This window comes from Natrix helvetica, assembly GCF_964273705.1.
Source record: "Natrix helvetica genome assembly, chromosome: 1".
Classification (NCBI taxonomy): domain Eukaryota; kingdom Metazoa; phylum Chordata; class Lepidosauria; order Squamata; family Natricidae; genus Natrix; species Natrix helvetica.
The window spans coordinates 365,601,239-365,619,532 of NC_138548.1; the positions used below are offsets into that span (position 1 = coordinate 365,601,239).

Below are 18,294 nucleotides of genomic sequence, written 5' to 3' on the forward strand. Positions count from 1 at the left end.
TACCCCCGATGATATGGTAATTAGGAAGTGTAGGAAGTTATCACCCAGCCCTTTCCCAGAAAAATGAAATATCCTAGGAAATATTGAAAAGGCAGAATATTTCCCTGGATGTGAAAATGGAGAAACGAGAGATTAGCTCCCTGCAGCTTCCTGCCCCCACCCGCTTTGTCAATGAGCCTTTAAAGCCTGACATAATAAAGAGTTCCCCCCTTCAGCTCCAGGTGATGGAATCAAGGCATGCAAGTATCAGCCTTTACCCAACTCCCCACATGGCATCTGAGAACTCAACCAAACCTGGATTCAAAACGCAGCCTAGAGAGTTGCCCCTGCATGGCCCCATGGGAGCCTGACAACCAATCAGAAGACAAGCTCAAGATCAAAGGCCAGAGAGGGCATAAAACCAGGGACTCAGCATCTCAGCCCCGCTTCTCTCCTTCTCCACCAACGTTGAAGCATGTGATCACCTTTTCTGTTCAAGACTCAAGTCACGTGGTCCTGTGCACCATTAAAACCATCTTTCCAAGCAGCCTCCATGTCTCCAGTGTCTTTTTCCCCACTTGAAGCTGAACCCAGAAGGACATTTCTTCCAACAATTGGCACCCCAGATGGGACTCCAAGCTAGCCTAACCAGTGGATATGGCCCAGGTAAGCCTCCCATGCCGGCACAGACTCCATTGAGTCTGTGGGTGGACTTTATCTTGGCCTTAGCCATTTGGATCTAGGTTTTAAAGGGGTTTTGAGTTTGAGCTCAAAGGCTGCCTGGTAAGAAGGTGAGTACCTCTAAAATTTAATTCTCTAAAATTTAATTTTAAAGCAATGTGTGGGAAATGCGTGTATGCCTGCATGCGTGTGACTAGAGTGTGTGAAAATGGATGGAAAAGTGAATGAAATACTAACCATTAAAACCATTTCTCCAAGCACCCTCCATATCTCCAGTGCCTTTTTCCCCACTTGGAGCCGAACCCAGAAGGACATTTCTTTCAACAGAAGATACTCAAACGTGCTTAAATGGACAGGATGACCATGGAGTTAAAAGAAAGAGAAGAATCGGACTGTTATAAAATTTGGAGTAGACTGTATATGTGGCTAGAGAATAGAAGCCAAAACAAGAAATAAACGTTTTGAAAACTATTGATTATACTATGGAAAAAATGTATATATGTAAAATTTGACTATATGTGCATTATACTATTATAATTATTACATTAGCATTAGAATTGTTAAAAACTACGAGAAGGCAATAACGGAATAGTAAACTACAAAAGCAGAATAGACATGCTGATATGAGAAGCTGTAAAATTATATTATATTGTTATGTGGTTTGTGCTTTTATCTGTTTTGTATTTGTTTTGATATATTTTTTCTTGTTCTTTTTTAAACTTGAAAATGCTTAATAAAAACTATTTTTTTAAAAAAAAAGATTATTATATCCTGAGCTCAAGCAAAAGATGAGGGAGGGGTTCACCAAAGGAGACCCTTCGCTCTGGGATCGAATTTTCCCTGTCAGTTTCCTCATCTTCTGGAGTCTCCATAGTATCTCCATGCACCAGAGGGGGCTAATCCATCGGGGGGGGGGGCTAATCCCCTTTGTGGTGCGCAATGCTGTGTTGCATTGTGTTGTCCCTTCTTATTCAATGCACAAAATGGGCCTTTTTCTTTTTCACCTTGGAAGATAAAACCCACATTTATTGTTTCCTCTTTTTACGTTGTCACTTAAAGGGTTAAAGAGAGAGAGAGTGTCCCTGCCTAGAGAAGTAAAACTCTAGCCAGGATACTCATTCCTCTCTCCCCCCTGCCCCCCCCCTCTTCTGGGCATGCTCACTTGATTTCAGGAGATGAGATTGCTTTGCAGAGTGCGCCCCCTGGTGGCACTTTCTTGCAGCAACCGCAAGAGTCTAAACAGGGATAGACTTATGGAAAGAGAAAATATGCCAAACCTGTATGCTTTGTATATCCAGCTGGGTCATCCAAGGGATGAAAGCAGTGGACTAGAGGGTTGCAGGCAGAGCATCGGATACCAGTACGGGTCCGCCCGCCTGCCCACGCTCCTTTACCCGTTTTTTAAGTCTTCGGTGCTTCCATGTATGCGCATCGCTCCTCTGAGCAGTTGGAACGGGATCCAGAACCCACCACCGGGTGAAAGCGATCTCATCTGCCCAGGAACAGGATCCTCTATTAGACAGAAGTGATACAAGCAAAAGCATCCGTTCATACCGTGCAAGAGAAGGCCAAGAAAATAAAGATCAGGATAGATTAGACAGCCAATTGTCTGAAATGGTATAGAGTCGTGACGGCGAACCTATGCAAGCGTGCCACAGGTGGCACGTGGAGTCATTTCTGAAGGCAGACGAGGCGTTGCCCTGTCAGCTCCAGTGCGTATTCGTGTGCTGGCCAGCTGACTTTCGGCCTTGATTTTCGGCCGTTTCTCACCCTCCGGAGGCCAGAGGTGGCCCGTTTTCCGACTTCCAGTTTGGGCTGTTTTTCACCCTCCGCAACCTTCAGTTTGCCCAACGCGCAAACAGGAAGTCAGAAAATGATCCGTTTCTGGCCTCCGGCCCACCTCGGGGTGGGGTGGGGACCCTTTTCGCCTTCCCCAGGCTACTAGAAAGCCTCTGCAGCATAGGGAAGTGAAAAACGGGTGTACCGGGCCTACCGGAAGTTGAAAAACGGCCCTTTTCTGGCCAATAGAGAGCCTCCGCGTGTTCTCCCTCTCCAGGCTCCCATAAGGCCAATGGCACATGCGCAGGGCAGCAGGGGGTCATGCATGCATGCGCAGGGGGCACATCTTGGTGTGGGATTAAATTTTGGGGGTGGGCACAGGAACGCCTGCGATCCCTTGTATAGAGTCTTTTACTTGGGTAGCGGGTTGGACTGGAAGATTCCAGTGTCTTAGCACCCACAACTTCCGGAGACAAGCTATTCCGTCGGTTAATTGTTCTCACGGTTAAGGAAAGTCCGCCTTAGTCTAGGTAGCTTCTCTCCTTGGTTATGTAGGAAGTTATCACCCAGCCCTCAGTTAGTTTCACCGCCCCGAGTCCCTTTTTGGGGAGAGGGGGCGGTTTATAAATCCAAAGAAATAAATAAATAAAATAAATAATAGTTTCCATCCATTGTTTCTTGTCTTGCCTTCTGGTGCTTTGGACAATAGTTTGACACACACACACACCGGCCCCCATCTCTGTAGGAGCCCCTCAAATATTGGAAGACTCTCTCCCCTGGCCCTTCTTTTCACTAGCCTAGCCAGGCCCAATACCTGTTCATGGTATGTTTTAGCCTCCAGCCCCCGAATCATCTTGGCTGCTCTTCTCTGCACAGGTCTCAGCCTCTTTTTTATGTTGTGGCGACCTGAGCTGGATGCGAATTCCAATTCCGGTTCTAGCCCCACTTTAAACATTCCAGTATTTATTCCTCCCCCCCTCCCCCCTCCTGTCTTCCCTCCACAACTGTGTTCCTCAACCCTCCCTCCCTCTCTTTCTTTCTCTTTCTTTCCTTTTTTCATTCCCTTCTTCCTTCCTTCCTTTATCTTTCTTTCTTCCCCCACTCCCTCCCTCCTTCTTCCCCTCCCCGTGTTCCTCAACCCTCCCTCCCTCCCTTTATTTCTCTCTCTTCTTTCTCTTCTTTCTCTCATTCCTTTTTCTCATTCCCTCCTTCCTTCCTCTTCCTTTCCTTTCTTCCCATCCCTTCTCTTCCACGTGTGACAAAGGGAGAGTGTGGCGGGGAGAGAAGCAGAAGAAAGGAAGCGCTCCTTCCGCCCCCTCCCCAAGCCAGCCCCCCCTTCGCCAGCTGCCCCCACCGCAGTTGGGGAGGGGGAGGGACTATCGGGGAGGGGGCTTCTCCCTCCCTCCCGCCCCTCCTCCCCCCCACTAAGGGAAGCGGGAGGCGCGGCTTCCCCAAAAGGCCCATTGGGAGGGTGGCCAAATCCCCGCATCGGCAAGGCGGCGCCCCCCGCTCGCCCAGGCGCAGAAGGGCCCGCCAGGGGGCGCCCTTGGCCGCTGGCCAGATGTGGCTGCAGCGGCGGGAGGAAGAGGAGGCGCCGGGAAGGGCGACTCCGCCTCTCTAGGGCGCCCCGCTTCCTGGCTTTAACCCCTTGGCCGAGGGAGGGTCCCGGGGGGCGTCTCCCCAAAGCGGGGCTGCCATCCCGATCCCTCCGGAGGTGGGTCGGCGGGGCTTCGGCGGGGGCGGCTCCGGGACGGGGCGGGGGGCTGGGGGGGGAAGGGCTGCTGGGGGGCCTGGAAGGGTCTGCTGGAGAAAGGGGAGGGGGGGAGCCGGAAGGGCCCGGGTCTGCCTGCAAGAGGGACCCCGACTAGGCGGATCCCCCTTTGGGCGCCCCCATCCCTCCTGCAGAAGCCCCGCTGCCCCGGCCTGGCTGGGGGCCTGGGGTGGGGAGGGGGAGGCAGGAAGGAGAGTGGTCGGCCCAGAGGCCTTTTGGGGGGGGAGAAGGAGAGCGGGGGTCCAGGAGGCCTTTGGGGGGGGGAAAGAGAGTGGGGGTCCAGGAGGAATTTTTGGGTGGGGTAAGAAGGAGATTGGTCGTCCAGGAGGATTTGGGGGGGGGGAGAAGGAGAGCGGGGGTCCAGGAGGAATTTTTGGGTGGGGTAAGAAGGAGATTGGTCGTCCAGGAGGATTTGGGGGGGGGGAGAAGGAGAGCGGGGGTCCAGGAGGCCTTTGGGGGGGGAGAAAGAGAGTGGGGGTCCAGGAGGAATTTTTGGGTGGGGTAAGAAGGAGATTGGTCGTCCAGGAGGATTTGGGGGGGGGGAGAAGGAGAGCGGGGGTCCAGGAGGAATTTTTGGGTGGGGTAAGAAGGAGATTGGTCGTCCAGGAGGATTTGGGGGGGGGGAGAAGGAGAGCGGGGGTCCAGGAGGCCTTTGGGGGGGGAGAAAGAGAGTGGGGGTCCAGGAGGAATTTTTGGGTGGGGTAAGAAGGAGATTGGTCGTCCAGGAGGATTTGGGGGGGGGGAGAAGGAGAGCGGGGGTCCAGGAGGCCTTTGGGGGGGGGAAAGAGAGTGGGGGTCCAGGAGGAATTTTTGGGTGGGGTAAGAAGGAGATTGGTCGTCCAGGAGGATTTGGGGGGGGGGAGAAGGAGAGCGGGGGTCCAGGAGGAATTTTTGGGTGGGGTAAGAAGGAGATTGGTCGTCCAGGAGGATTTGGGGGGGGGGAGAAGGAGAGCGGGGGTCCAGGAGGCCTTTGGGGGGGGAGAAAGAGAGTGGGGGTCCAGGAGGAATTTTTGGGTGGGGTAAGAAGGAGATTGGTCGTCCAGGAGGATTTGGGGGGGGGGAGAAGGAGAGCGGGGGTCCAGGAGGCCTTTGGGGGGGGGAAAGAGAGTGGGGGTCCAGGAGGAATTTTTGGGTGGGGTAAGAAGGAGATTGGTCGTCCAGGAGGATTTGGGGGGGGGGGAGAAGGAGAGCAGGGGTCCAGGAGGATTTGGGGTGGGTAAAGGAGAGTGGTGGGCCCAGAGGCCTTTTTGGGGGGGAGAAGGAGAGCGGGGGTCCAGGAGGCCTTTGGGGGGGGGAAAGAGAGTGGGGGTCCAGGAGGATTTGGGGTGGGTAAAGGAGAGTGGTGGGCCCAGAGGCCTTTTTGGGGGGGGAAAGGAGAGTGGTTGTCCAGGAGGCCTTTTGGGGGGAGGAAGGAGAGTGGTGGGCCCGGAGGCCTTTTGGGGGGGGGAAGAAGGAGAGTGGGGGTCCAGGATGATTTTTTTTGGGGGGGGAAAGGAGAGTGGTGGTTAGGAGGCTTTTTTTGGGGGGGGGAAGGAGAGTAGTCGTCCAGGAGGCCTTTTGGGGGGGGGGGGGAAGGAGAGTGGTGGTTAGGAGGCTTTTTTGGGGGGGAAGGAGAGTAGCCGTCCAGGAGGCCTTTTGGGGGGGAAAAGGAGAGTGGGGGTCCAGGAGGATTTTTTTGGGGGGGAAGGAGAGTGGTGGGCCCGGAGGCCTTTTGGGGGGGGGAAGAAGGAGAGTGGGGGTCCAGGATGATTTTTGGGGGGGGGGAAAGGAGAGTGGTGGTTAGGAGGCTTTTTTGGGGGGGAAGGAGAGTAGTCGTCCAGGAGGCCTTTTGGGGGGGGGAAGGAGAGTGGTGGTCTAGGAGGATTTTTTGGGGAGGGGGAGGCAAGAAGGAGAGTGGTGGGCCCGGAGGCCTTTTTTTGGGGGGGGGAAGGAGAGTGGTGGTTAGGAGGCTTTTTGGAGGAGTGGGAGGCAAGAAGGAGAGTGGTGGGCCCGAAAGCCTTTTGGGGGGGGGAAGGAGAGTGGTGGTCTAGGAGGATTTTGGGGGGAGGGGGAGGCAAGGAGGAGAGGGGTGGGCCCAGAGGCCTTTTTTTTGGGGGGGGAAGGAGAGTGGTGGTCTAGGAGGATTTTTTGGGGAGGGGGAGGCAAGAAGGGGAGTGGTGGGCCCGGAGGCCTTTTTTGGGGGAGGGGGATGGGAAGAGGGAAGTCCACCCCCTTGTTAGGAGTCCATCCCCAAGTCTCCCAGCAAGTCTGGTCCTTCCTTTCCCCATCACAGCTTCTGAGAACTTCCAAGATTTCAGTTCTCCCAAGTAGATCGAAGCCAACGATTTAGCGGTCAAAGCAGAAAGGGTGGTGAGCCGGGAAAAGCTTGGCCAGAAGGCCCGGCGGGAGATCCTGGAAGGAGGAACTCTCCCGAAGGCTGTCCTTCAGGAACGGCCATTGAAGGGCTCCTGCTTCCTGGAGTCTGAGCGACCCCGATGGGTTTGCAGCCACCTCCATCGCCTTTGCCTTCGATGGCTGAAGCCAGAAAGGAACACCAAGACCCAGATGCTGGATCTGTGGTGGTCTTGGGAGTCCTTCCTGGCTGCCCTTCCCCTGGAGATGGCCACCTGGGTGAGGGAATGTGGAGGCCGAGGACAGCTCCCAGGTGGTGGCCCTGGCAGAAGGCTTTCTCCTCAGCCAGGTGGAGAACAATGAGGAGCTGGTGAGGGGACAGGTCCCTCCCCGTACAGGAAACCTCATTCTTAGCGACACTAAAAAAACGTTCACCGGAATTCTAATGCAAGAAAATGTCGTTGTGAGGTGCTTTGTTGTCGTTTTTTCTTGCTGGCGTTTCGTTACCGAATGAAGGAAACATCATCAGTGCTAACAGTAGCTACAGAGCTACCTCACCAGCACCGATGATGTTAACGTACCATATTTTTCGGACTATAAGACACACTGGTGTATAAGACACACCAAGATTTCGAAGAGATAAGCAGGGAAAAAAAGTTTTTGTCCTCCCCGGCCCGCCAGGAGCACTCTGCAGACTTCAACAGGGCTGGGGGGAGGCAAAAACGCCCCCGTTTTTGCCTCCCCCCCCCCAGTCCTGCTGAAGCCTGCACAGTGCTTCTGGGGGCTGACGGAAGGTTTTTGCAAAAAAATCCGGTCCATTTTTTGCCCATTTTTCACAAAAATGGGATGCAGGGGTGCGGCTTCAGGAGGCCCAAAATGGCTGTATTTGGTGTAGAAGACACACCAACATTTCCAGGGTCTTTTTTTGGGGGGGGGGGAGGTGCATCTTATACTCCGAAAAATACGGTAGTTTGGTCATGAAACAGCTTCAAGAAAACAACCAAGTTCAGAGAGCACCAACTCCCACTACAGGTCAACGGGGAGCTACACATAGTATTGTCTTCCATCGAATTTCACCGTGTCTTTAGAAATATGGTTGGGATGGATGGGAAGTCAAAAAAAAACCACAACCCTCCTCCCTCCCCACTTAGAGATGGTGGGAATGGGTTGTCTGTTGAATGGGTTATTATTTATTATTTATTATTATTTGTCTGTGACGGAAGATGAGGAATCTTCCGTTTGCTGTCATCCACCCCCCTAATTTCCCTTTTCGGTCTTCGTGTGTAGGGAGGCTCCCGTCAGGTGGACCCACCCCACCAAAGCAAAGGGAGAACCATTGCTTCCTTCTCGGGCGAGGTTTTTTAGGAAGACCTCTTGGGAGGAAGACGCTCAAGGTATCTCACCAGGTACGTGACGATCTTCTTCAGGAGCTGGGTTTGTAGGGGGTCACTTCAGTCTGGAAGGGGCTTTCTACTGTGCTATTTCCAGAAATTGCTAACAATCCTTCTTGCGTTCCCTTTGCAGGAGGCTGTTTAACGTCGGTGGACTTTCTCGAAACTTCTCCTTTTTCTAGTGCAGCAGCAAGAACAATTCAGCTTCCAGCTCAGGTAGGAGAAACTTCAGCAACTAAGATTCGCTGGAAGGAAACCCCCAATTCCTGAAACAGCTGAGGGCACCGTAATAATTCCCATGGCAGAAATCAAAAACTGCATCTACAGTTATGTAATAGTAATAACAACAATAACAGAGTTGGAAGGGACCTTGGAGGTCTTCTAGTCCAATCCCCCTGCTTAGGCAGAAAACCCTAAACCATTTCAGACAAATGGTTGTTGAATCTCTTCTAAAAAACTTCCAGTGTTGGAGTACAACTTCTAAGTTGTTCCACTGGTTAATTGAACTGTCTGGAAATTTCTTCCTAGTTCTAGGTTGCTTCTCTCCTTGATTAGTTTCCACCCATTGCTTCTTGTTCTACCCTCAGGTGCCTTAGAGAATAGTTTGACTCCCTCTTCTTTGTGGCAACCCCTGAGATATTGGAAGACTGCTATCATGTCTCCCCTAGTCCTTCTTTCTCTTAAGCTAAACATACCCAGTTCCTGCAACCGTTCTTCATATGTTTTAGTCTCCAGTTCCCTCATCATCTTTGTTGCTCTTCTCTGCACTTTTTCTAGAGTCTCCACATCTTTTTTACATCGTGGCGACCAGAACTGAATGCAGTATTCCAAGTGTGGCCTTACCAAGGCCTTGTAAAGTGGTATTAACACTTCACGTGATCTTGATTCTCTCCCTCTGTTGATGCAGCCTAGAACTGTGTTGGCTTTTTTGGCAGCTGCTGCACACTGCTGGCTCATATTTAAATGGTTGTCCACTAGGACTCCAAGATCCCTCTCACAGTTACTACTAATGAGTAAGGTACCACCTATACTGTACCTGTGCATTCCATTTTTCTTGCCTAAATGTAGAAGCTTACTTTTTTCACCCTTGAATTTCATGGTGTTAGATAGTGCCCAATGTTCAAGTCTGTCAAGATCCATCTGAATCTTAAGCCTGCCTTCCGGAGTGTTGGCTATTCCTGTCACCTTGGTGTCGTCTGCCTGTGTCGTGTTCAACTTGCTCAGTCGTTCCTCAAAATGTTTGCAGATATACCACGTACTTCAATGGATCATAGATAGCCAAGGTATCATCTTTAGGGCCGTGATGGCTAACCGATGGCACGCATGCCCATGTCGCCTGGCACGTGGGGCCTCGCCTATTTGTCTTCCGGGTTTCTGGTGCACATGCGCATGTGACGATCAGCTGTCCTAGCGGTGTCTGGTGCACATGCGCATGTGACGATCAGCTGTCCTAGCGGTGTCTGGTGCACATGCGCATGTGACGATCAGCTGTCCTAGCGGTGCCGAAAACCAGTGTGTGTGCATGCGTGCCGGCCAGCTGGTGGTCGGCCACGCATGCACAGTACAACCCGGAAGTTCGGGTTTTCCAGAGCGCGGCCCCGATAAGCACGCCTGCGCGTGCAACATTTCCACACAACCCCATCACTGCTTTACGGTACCTTAGTGAAAGATTGGACCCAAGAAGCTTTATCAGCCGACACCTGCAAATCTAATTATTACATTGACTTAACTTCTGTTGAGTTCATGGAAAGATCCATGCAATTTTCTTGATAATAGCATAACACTGGCTGCCTCTTACGTTCTTTGGGTATGTTTCTTGACTTCCTAATTTGGCCTATATCTCTGGCATCTCCTGGTCATCCCACATCAAAAGTTCCAAGAGGCCCAATCCCAGAGAGAGAAGTCAGGTCTGGTGATCTTCTGAGAGAACCCCATCAATTTCGGCTGGATCTCTGTTCAGTATCAGAGCTCCTGGAATGATTTTCCCACGACGGTATTGGTTCTTATCCAAGCAAGTTTCAAAGTATGCGTGGGTTTATTTAAAAAGTAGAATGTGGGCACAATCAAAGTCTTGATCCATGCACAAATCCTAGTACCGCAGGGTACCACAGTTTTGGATAGTTTTCTCAATTTTAATCCTTGCAATGGACAAGGGTTTGGGGGGGGGGGTTATTTTTAATAAGAATTGCCCCTTTGTCCCCAATGTATGAAATACAGCAATTAGAGATTTGTAGAATGTTGGGTTGATGTTTTCTGGCTTTGAAATTAATTCAAAATTTTTGCTTTGGTTCAACTGATACCATAATGGTCTAAGTTTGTGACTAATGACCACAACTGGTTTTTTTAATAAATATTTTTTTTTATTTTTCCCTTTCAAATTCATTCATAAATATACATTCTTATAATTGCTATTTAACCTTTGTCTATTCATCATTAATCTCTATAATTTTATTTTTTATATGTGTGTGTGTGTGTGTGTGTGTGTGTTGTATTTGTGCTGATAAATAAATTTGGGCATACCAGGGGTTGTAACACAAATATGTATGTATGTATGTATGTATGTATGTATGTATGTATGTATGTATGTATGTATATATATATATATATATGTATTTGTGTTACAACCCCTGGTATGCCCAAATATGGGAGGGAGCTCACTCCTCCCCCTTTCTGTCCTTCGGCTCATCACAGAAAACCATCCAGGCAGAAACCCATATTTTTATTTTTAATGTTGCCTTTTTATATTTGTGTTGTATTTGTGCTGATAAATAAATAAAGGGAGACTAGCTGATGAGAGCTAAATAGCTTGAAATGGATCCATACTAGTCTCCCTTTATTTATTTATCAGCACAAATACAACATATATATATATATATATATATATATATATATGTGTGTGTGTGTGTGTGTGTGTGTGTGTGTGTGTGTGTGTGTGTGTGTGTTGTCTTTGTGCTGATAAATAAATAAAGGGAGACTAGAATAGATCTATTTCAAGCTATTTAGCTCTCATCAGCTAGCCATACCCTTACTGGGAATCGAACCAGGGCTGTATTGCATATTAGGCCGATGTAATTGCCACTAAGCCACAGGCTCTCTTCCTTATCAGCTAGGCCAGGGAAATAGGTATGTATTTGTGTTACAACCCCTGGTATGCCCAAATATGGCCTAGCTGATATTCCCTGGCCTAGCTGATAAGGAAGAGAGCCTGTGGCTTAGTGGCAATTACATCGGCCTAATATGCAATACAGCCCTGGTTCGATTCCCAGTAAGGGTATGGCTAGCTGATGTGCCTTCATCTTATTTTGCAACAACCTTACTCCTCCTATCTTCTCAACCTCCCTTCTCTGCCGTCTTCTTTCCTCCTCTCCTTCCTCCTTTCTTCTTCCCCTCTCTTTCCCCCACTCCTCCTCCCTTCTCCTCCTCCTTACCCTCTCTCCTCCTCTTAATTCCCCACCCTTACTTCCCTTTCTTCCTTTCCCTCCTCATCTGACCACAGCTGGTTTTTACTGGGAATGCTGCCTATCTGTAAATTGAAGTTGAAAGATTATGGCATAAACTATCTGGGGTGGCCCCAATGATCGTCAGTGCATTGCGTGTAACACCGAAATATCTTAAGTGTCTCTGGAGATTCTCAGTCGTCCAGGAAAAGATTGTCCCAAAGGTGCTTTTTCAAGAGGCAACTGGACTTTCTGGTTTTGCTTTGAAGACATTTTGCTTCTCGAAGTTGCCTCTCGAAAAAGCATCTTTGGGACCAAAATATCTTGGACAGCACTTAGGAAATGTGCCTACTGGCAAAATTCCTATCCACCAATTAAAAAGGCCACATTGCCACATATACTATGCCAACACATTATGACATCCGTACGTTCTACAGATCACACTAACCACGGCTCTTGAATTGGTGCACTAATTGAAGCTGCACAAAGACAACCTTGGCTACGGTGCCATCTGTTCGTTGAGCAAGAGCTGTAAATCAAAGATGCCCTCCAGACTACGCACCATCCTTGGAATGGGGAAGTACAACTTCACCCAAGGTCAACGTTACAATCTCCCTGGATCTGAGTGGCCCCAACAACCACAGCCACTCACTCTTGGTAGGACTGAGCTCCTCTCCTTCCAGACCTTTGCAGGCTCAAGGCAGAAGGGCAAGACTTGGACAACCTCATTTGCCCAGCCTGGGGTCAAAGCTCAGTGGATTCATGTGGATGCTGAATAGGAGGGGCGAGAGCACCGAAATCTTGTGGCATCCCATAAAGGATGACATCTCCCTCCCCACAAACTAGCCCTAGAAGAGAACTACCACAAAATAGTTCCCACAGCACCCATGTCCAAGAAGGCCACCATAGCTGATAGCATCAAAAAATGCTGAGAGATTAAGAAGAACAAAGGAAAATGCACCACCTTTAGCTGGGTTTTGCCACAGCTCCACCACCAAAGCATAACCAATGTTGTCTCCACACTGAATCCTACCTGAAACAGACCAGGGTTCTCAGCAGCTTCAGGCTGACCACCTTCTCAACAACTTCCCTTAAAAAGTAACTTAATCCTCACATTCTATGTCTTACTACATGTCAGGACTGCCTCAACTTGAACCTTAAGTAAAAACGAACCTTGACTCCATTTGTTGAGGAGGGTATCATTTACTAAAGGTCAAGTGAAATACAATAGAGCAAAGCCGGAACTGAAAATCGCGCACCAAAATCCCCAAGTGTAATTCTCCCTCCCTTGGGTGCTTCCAATTCTTACCCCTTGTCCAATCAAATTCAAAGTAGATGTTTTGGGAATGGTCACTTAAAATGTGGGCTGGTATGCATCTGCATTCCATTCCCAGGTGTCTGACCTTGAATCCATGTCTCTGGCAGATACAATGAACTGTTACCCCCACACCTGAATTCTCTTCCCCAGAGTTCATGGCAGACTGGCACTTAGCGAAGTGCAAGCGTGAGGTGGCAGTTCTGACACTATAGTCAAAGGTGGTATTCAGCCGGTTCAGACCGGTTTGAGCGAACTGGTAGCGGTGACCTGCGGGTGGGCAAGCTCTATGCCGTCCTATTTAGTCACGTTTTCGAAGCCACACACATGCGTGCAAGCTGGGTGCAAGCAAAGCACATGCGCAGAAGGCGTGCATGTACACAGCGACCCGTTGGCAAACGTGTATGAAACCCACTTCTGACTATAGTTCATTTTGTGATAATCTTGATAGTTCTGAGCCATTACATGAAGGGTCACCGAAGTCAGCATCTGTGGGATCATCTCATTTCCTTTCTGTATTTTTGCAAAATGTTGCTTATCCCCCCCCCCCCCAAAATAGCATGATGCTCCAGAGTACCCTGTTTCCCTGAAAATAAGACCTCCCCGGATAATAAGCTCACTCTGGATTTTGAGCGCATGTGCTAAAATAATCCCTCCCCTGAAAATAAGCCCTCTCCGAAAATATTGCAACACAGCAGCCATGAGGTGACCACACTCACTGCCTTCTGCACTTCAAAAATAATAAGACCTCCCTGAAAATAAGGTCAAGCACTTATTTCAGAGGTCAAAAGAAAATAAGACCCTGTCTTATTTTCAGGGAAACACGGTAATAGTAATACCTCTGCTAGACTCTTGTGTGTCAAAGCTTTCTTGAGTTTCTCAGTTAAGCAGGAATGTTCTTATTCTCTTTTCAGAGTGTCGTGTCCTTCCAGGAGGTAGCGGTGTGTCTCACAAAGGAGGAGTGGGCTCTGCTGGATTCCATGCAGAAATCCCTCCGTGGGGAAGTCATGATGGAAAATTCTAGAAGTGTGACTTCTTTGGGTAAGGACCCTTATTTCTCTGAGTTCATCGTGGAATTGAAAGCAAGTAAGAACTAATTAGACGGAAGTCCCTACATAGTCATTTGTCCCTGAAATTTCCCTCCTCTTTCTTTTTCTGGATCTCATCGTTCCCATCAAAGCACGTCTTTCTTTTCCTCTCAGCTAGTCCTTTTGTCTTTTCGTATATTTTGCATTTGGATCCATGTTCCTTCTCTCCCTTTTGAACATAGTCCGTATTCTCTGAAAATCCTGGTTGTCTATATTCCCATGAATGATATGGTGAGCACAGTGGTGGGATCCTACTGGTTTAACAACCAGTTTGGTGATTGTGTGCTTCACGCCTGCGCGCAGTTGTGAGAAAATTTACCTTCCGCATTGCTGCTGGGAAGGAAAACAGCTGAGGGTCGGCAATCCGCGCTGCCGTGTGACTCAGCTGAGAGTATAAAGTTCAGTAAAACGCAAAAGCGGGTGGGTGAGAACAGCTGATCGTCGGAGCAACCGGTTCGCCCGAACCAGTAGAATCCCACCCCAGGGTGAGCAAAATTGTCAAACAGATTATTATTGTAGAAGCAGAAGATTAAGGGATGAGAATACAGACCCAACATTCACGGAAAAGACTTTTTCACTCCTCGCCATCAAATTACATAAAATTCGCTATTACCGGTGAACATCAAAGGTCCCTTTTCATCAGAAGTTACTTTTATATTTGCACTATAATCGTCTGTCCTGGAATTCTTGCAGGACATATAACTTTGTGGATGATGTGCATACCATATTTTTCGGACTACAAGACGCACTGGAGTATAAGACGAAACAAGATTTCGAAGAGGAAAACAAGAAAAAAATAGTTTTTGGCCTCCCCCCCCCCATCCTATTTTTGCCCTCTCCAGCCCCCAGGAGCACACTGCAGGTCTCCCAAACCCTCAGCGTGCCCCGTTTTTTGCAAAAACAGGACTCATGGGGTGGGGTTTCAGGAGACTAAAAATGGCCATATTCGATGTATATTTCCACCCTGTTTTAGGGTGCTAAAAGTGCATCTTATACTCTGAAAAGTACGGTACCTATCCAACTTACATACATTGTGGTTCTATGTCCTGAGTTTTTGATTATGAAACAAATATTTCATGATTCTTTTGACAATAATGACGGATAAATATTTCCCGTAGCCAATCCAGGCTCCAAGATTGAACAGTTCTATTGATTGACTCCAGCTGATTAAAATCCAAAATCCTAATGGTTGCAGGCACCATCTCTAAATATATATATTTATTAGCAAGAGGGGAGAAAAAACCAGCTCATGAAATCAGTGGGAAATACTCCAGCAAAGAAATAGCACCTGAAATAGTTGTGTAAGCACAATCTAATACAGTGGTACATTGGTACTCATCGTTAATTGGTTCCGGGAGGCGGGACAAAATGTGGGCGTCAAAATGCATTGAGTACCAAATTTTAATGAGTTTCAAAGCAGTTGAGTACCAAGATATCATTGTATAAGTTTTAACAATGAAGAAAGAGAATCTTGCAGATGCTAATCAACTCCCATTAGAAGTAGCTGATTAACTAATGGAAGTTGATCTTTCACCCAGTTCCTGTGTGAAAGGTCTTAAAAGATTTACACTTCTTTTTTATATCTCTCTCTTTTTCTTTTTCTCACTCATTCCCCCCATAGAAGGAGATGAGCAGGAAACTCTGAACGATCAGAAACTAGAACTAGCGATGTCAGAAACATTGGAGGAAGAAGTGGGGCAGGAGACTTCTGAATATCAGTGGAGCTCAAAGATACACGAGGAATACCACCTTCAGTATATGGGAGATAATTCATCCCCTTCCCAGTGTGCGGATGTCCTTGAACCCTCAATCCAACAGGAGCACATGGAAAACAGAACTGACTCTTGGCTACTACATAGGACAATATTAAAAAATAACTTGGACTTAGATAATCAGTGTGCAACCGAGACTGAATACAACCACGATGAAGGCACAAACTCTGAATTGTCTTGCGGGCAAACCTTCCCTCCTCCTTCGTATCCAGAAATCCACATTGGGGAGAATTCCTATAAAGGCACGGAGTCCGGAGAGGAGCTGAGAGAGCCCAGTAACCTTGCTCCCCCTAAAACAATACAAAAAGGCAAAAGAGCACATAAATATCTAGAGCATGGAAAAAAGAACTTCAAGCAAAGTAGTCTGCTTAATGCCCAGACAAAGCTTCACAATGAGAAACCCTATCAGTGCAAGGAGTGTGGAAAGAGCTTCAGGAGCAGCAGTCACCTGACTTCCCATCATAGGATCCACACAGGAGAAAAACCTTACAAATGTATAGAGTGCGGAAAGAGCTTTAGACAACGCAGCCATCTTATTTCTCATAGAAGGATCCACTCAGGTGAAAAACCATATACGTGCATAGAGTGCGGAGAGAGCTTCAGGTTGAGCAGTCAACTGACCTATCACATGTGGAACCACACGGGGGAGAAGCCGTATAGTTGTGCAGAATGCGGGAAAAGTTTCAGCAATGTCAGTTCGCTCACGTGCCATAAAACTATCCATACAGGAGAGAAACGATATAAATGCACAGAGTGTGGGAAAAGGTTCCGGAACAGTAGTCATCTTACTTCCCATAAAAGGATCCACACAGGGGAGAAACCATATAAATGCGCGGAGTGCGGGAAGTGTTTCAGAGACAGCTCTGCCCTGGTGTCTCACAGAACCATCCACACAGGAGAGAAACCATACAAGTGTATGGAGTGTGGAAAGAGTTTCAGCCAGGGATACTCCCTTACGACCCATCAGATGATCCATTCAGGGGAGAGGCCATACAAATGTATGCAGTGTGGAAAGAGCTTCAAATGGAATAGTCACCTTACGGCCCATCAAAGGATCCACACGGGAGAAAAACCGTATAAATGTGTGCAGTGTGGAAAGAGCTTCAAAAACAGGAGTAACCTCACCAGCCACAAAAGGATCCACACAGGAGAAAAACCGTATAAATGCACGGAGTGTGGAAAGTGTTTCAGAGGCAGCTCTGCCCTTATTTGCCATAAAACCATCCACACGGGAGAAAAACCGTATAAATGTATTGAATGCGGCAAGAGCTTCAGCAGAGGCAGCTCCCTTACTTTCCATAAAAGGATCCACACGGGAGAGAAACCCTATCAGTGTCTGGAGTGTGGAAAGAGCTTCAACCAGAGTAATTCCCTTATTTTCCATAGTAGCGTCCACACGGGGGAGAAACCATTTAAATGTACAGAGTGTGGAAAGAGCTTCAGCAAAGAAGGTTGCTTTATTTCCCATAAAAGGATCCACACGGGCGAGAAACCGTACCAATGTATGGAGTGTGGAAAGACCTTCCGATTGAACAGTCAGCTTACTTCTCATCAAAGGATCCACACGGGAGAAAAACCATATCACTGTACGGAATGTGGAAAGACGTTCAGATTAAGCAGTGATCTCACTTCCCATAAAAGGATCCACACAGGAGAGAAACCGTATGAATGCATGGGCTGCGGAAAGAGCTTCAAGCGGAGCAGTGACCTTACTTCTCATAAAAGGATTCACACTGGAGAAAGACCATACGAGTGTATGGAGTGTGGAAAGACCTTCACAATGCGATCGTCCCTAACTTCTCACAAAAGGATCCACACAGGGGAGAAACCATACCAGTGCACAGAGTGCGGAAAGAGTTTCCGTGAAAATGGATCTCTTACGATTCATAAGAGGATCCACACTGGAGAGAAACCGTATCAATGTATGGAGTGTGGAATGAGTTTCAGGTTACGCAGTCAGCTTGCGTCTCACAAGAGTATGCACAGGAGTTTATCCGTAGAGCCTGGATTGTAGGAGAAAAAATGGCATTGATTAGAACAGGCAAAACCACCCCCTTCCCAGGGGCAAAATTAACCCTCTCCACTCACCCATAGAAGGCCCAGGAGTACAGAGATACTGAGAGGTGAGCAAAGGCTTTGGGAAGCAAGGCCCATATATGACAAGCCATAAAAATATCCTTAAAAACTTAACTATGTTCATATAATACATTGTTCACTCAAATACATTATTATTTTTGTAACTCTGTTCCATTGCCCCACGGATTCCATATCTGACTTTGCTAACAAAGCCACCCATCACATACATGCTTAATTCAATTATTTTTGACAATCGTATGTATATTCTAGTTTGTGTAAGTGTGTAAGGAGAGATTTCCTTCCTGTTTAGATTTTGCTTCTGCTGTCTCTAGTACTATAATAAATATATTCTTTGGTGGACAAATGTTCTAGTTTCCCTTTTGAATAAAATCTTGGGATAGTTTGTGAGAGAATCTAATCTTAGAGGGAAAAGATTCAGTTATGTTTCCTGCTTGTAGTAACATGGGTGTTGAAAGTATAGGAACAAAGTATAGGAGAACATTTGTAGCTCAGGGTTGAAATGGTGGGTCCCTGATGCTCTTTGAGCTTGGTGGTCTTCTTGCAGACATTTCATGATCAAACTAGGTAACATCATCAGTGCTGGATATAGCAAGTTAATAGTATAGTATAGGGACAGTTATTGTTCCTCAATGAATCCATTAGGAAACAAACTA

At 47.9% G+C, this 18,294-nt stretch overlaps 1 protein-coding gene across 1 annotated transcript; it reads left to right on the plus strand.

The window, feature by feature from the left end:
- Positions 1–4,017: 4,017 nt before the first annotated feature.
- LOC309384800 (uncharacterized protein) lies at positions 4,018–18,294 on the plus strand. The gene is made up of 5 exons (XM_081938591.1): positions 4,018–4,153; positions 7,829–7,947; positions 8,066–8,148; positions 13,599–13,725; positions 15,394–18,294. The coding sequence occupies exons 4-5, from the start codon at positions 13,665–13,667 to the stop codon at positions 17,556–17,558; spliced, it is 2,226 nt and encodes a 741-aa protein (XP_081794717.1). The 5' UTR covers positions 4,018–4,153; positions 7,829–7,947; positions 8,066–8,148; positions 13,599–13,664; the 3' UTR covers positions 17,559–18,294.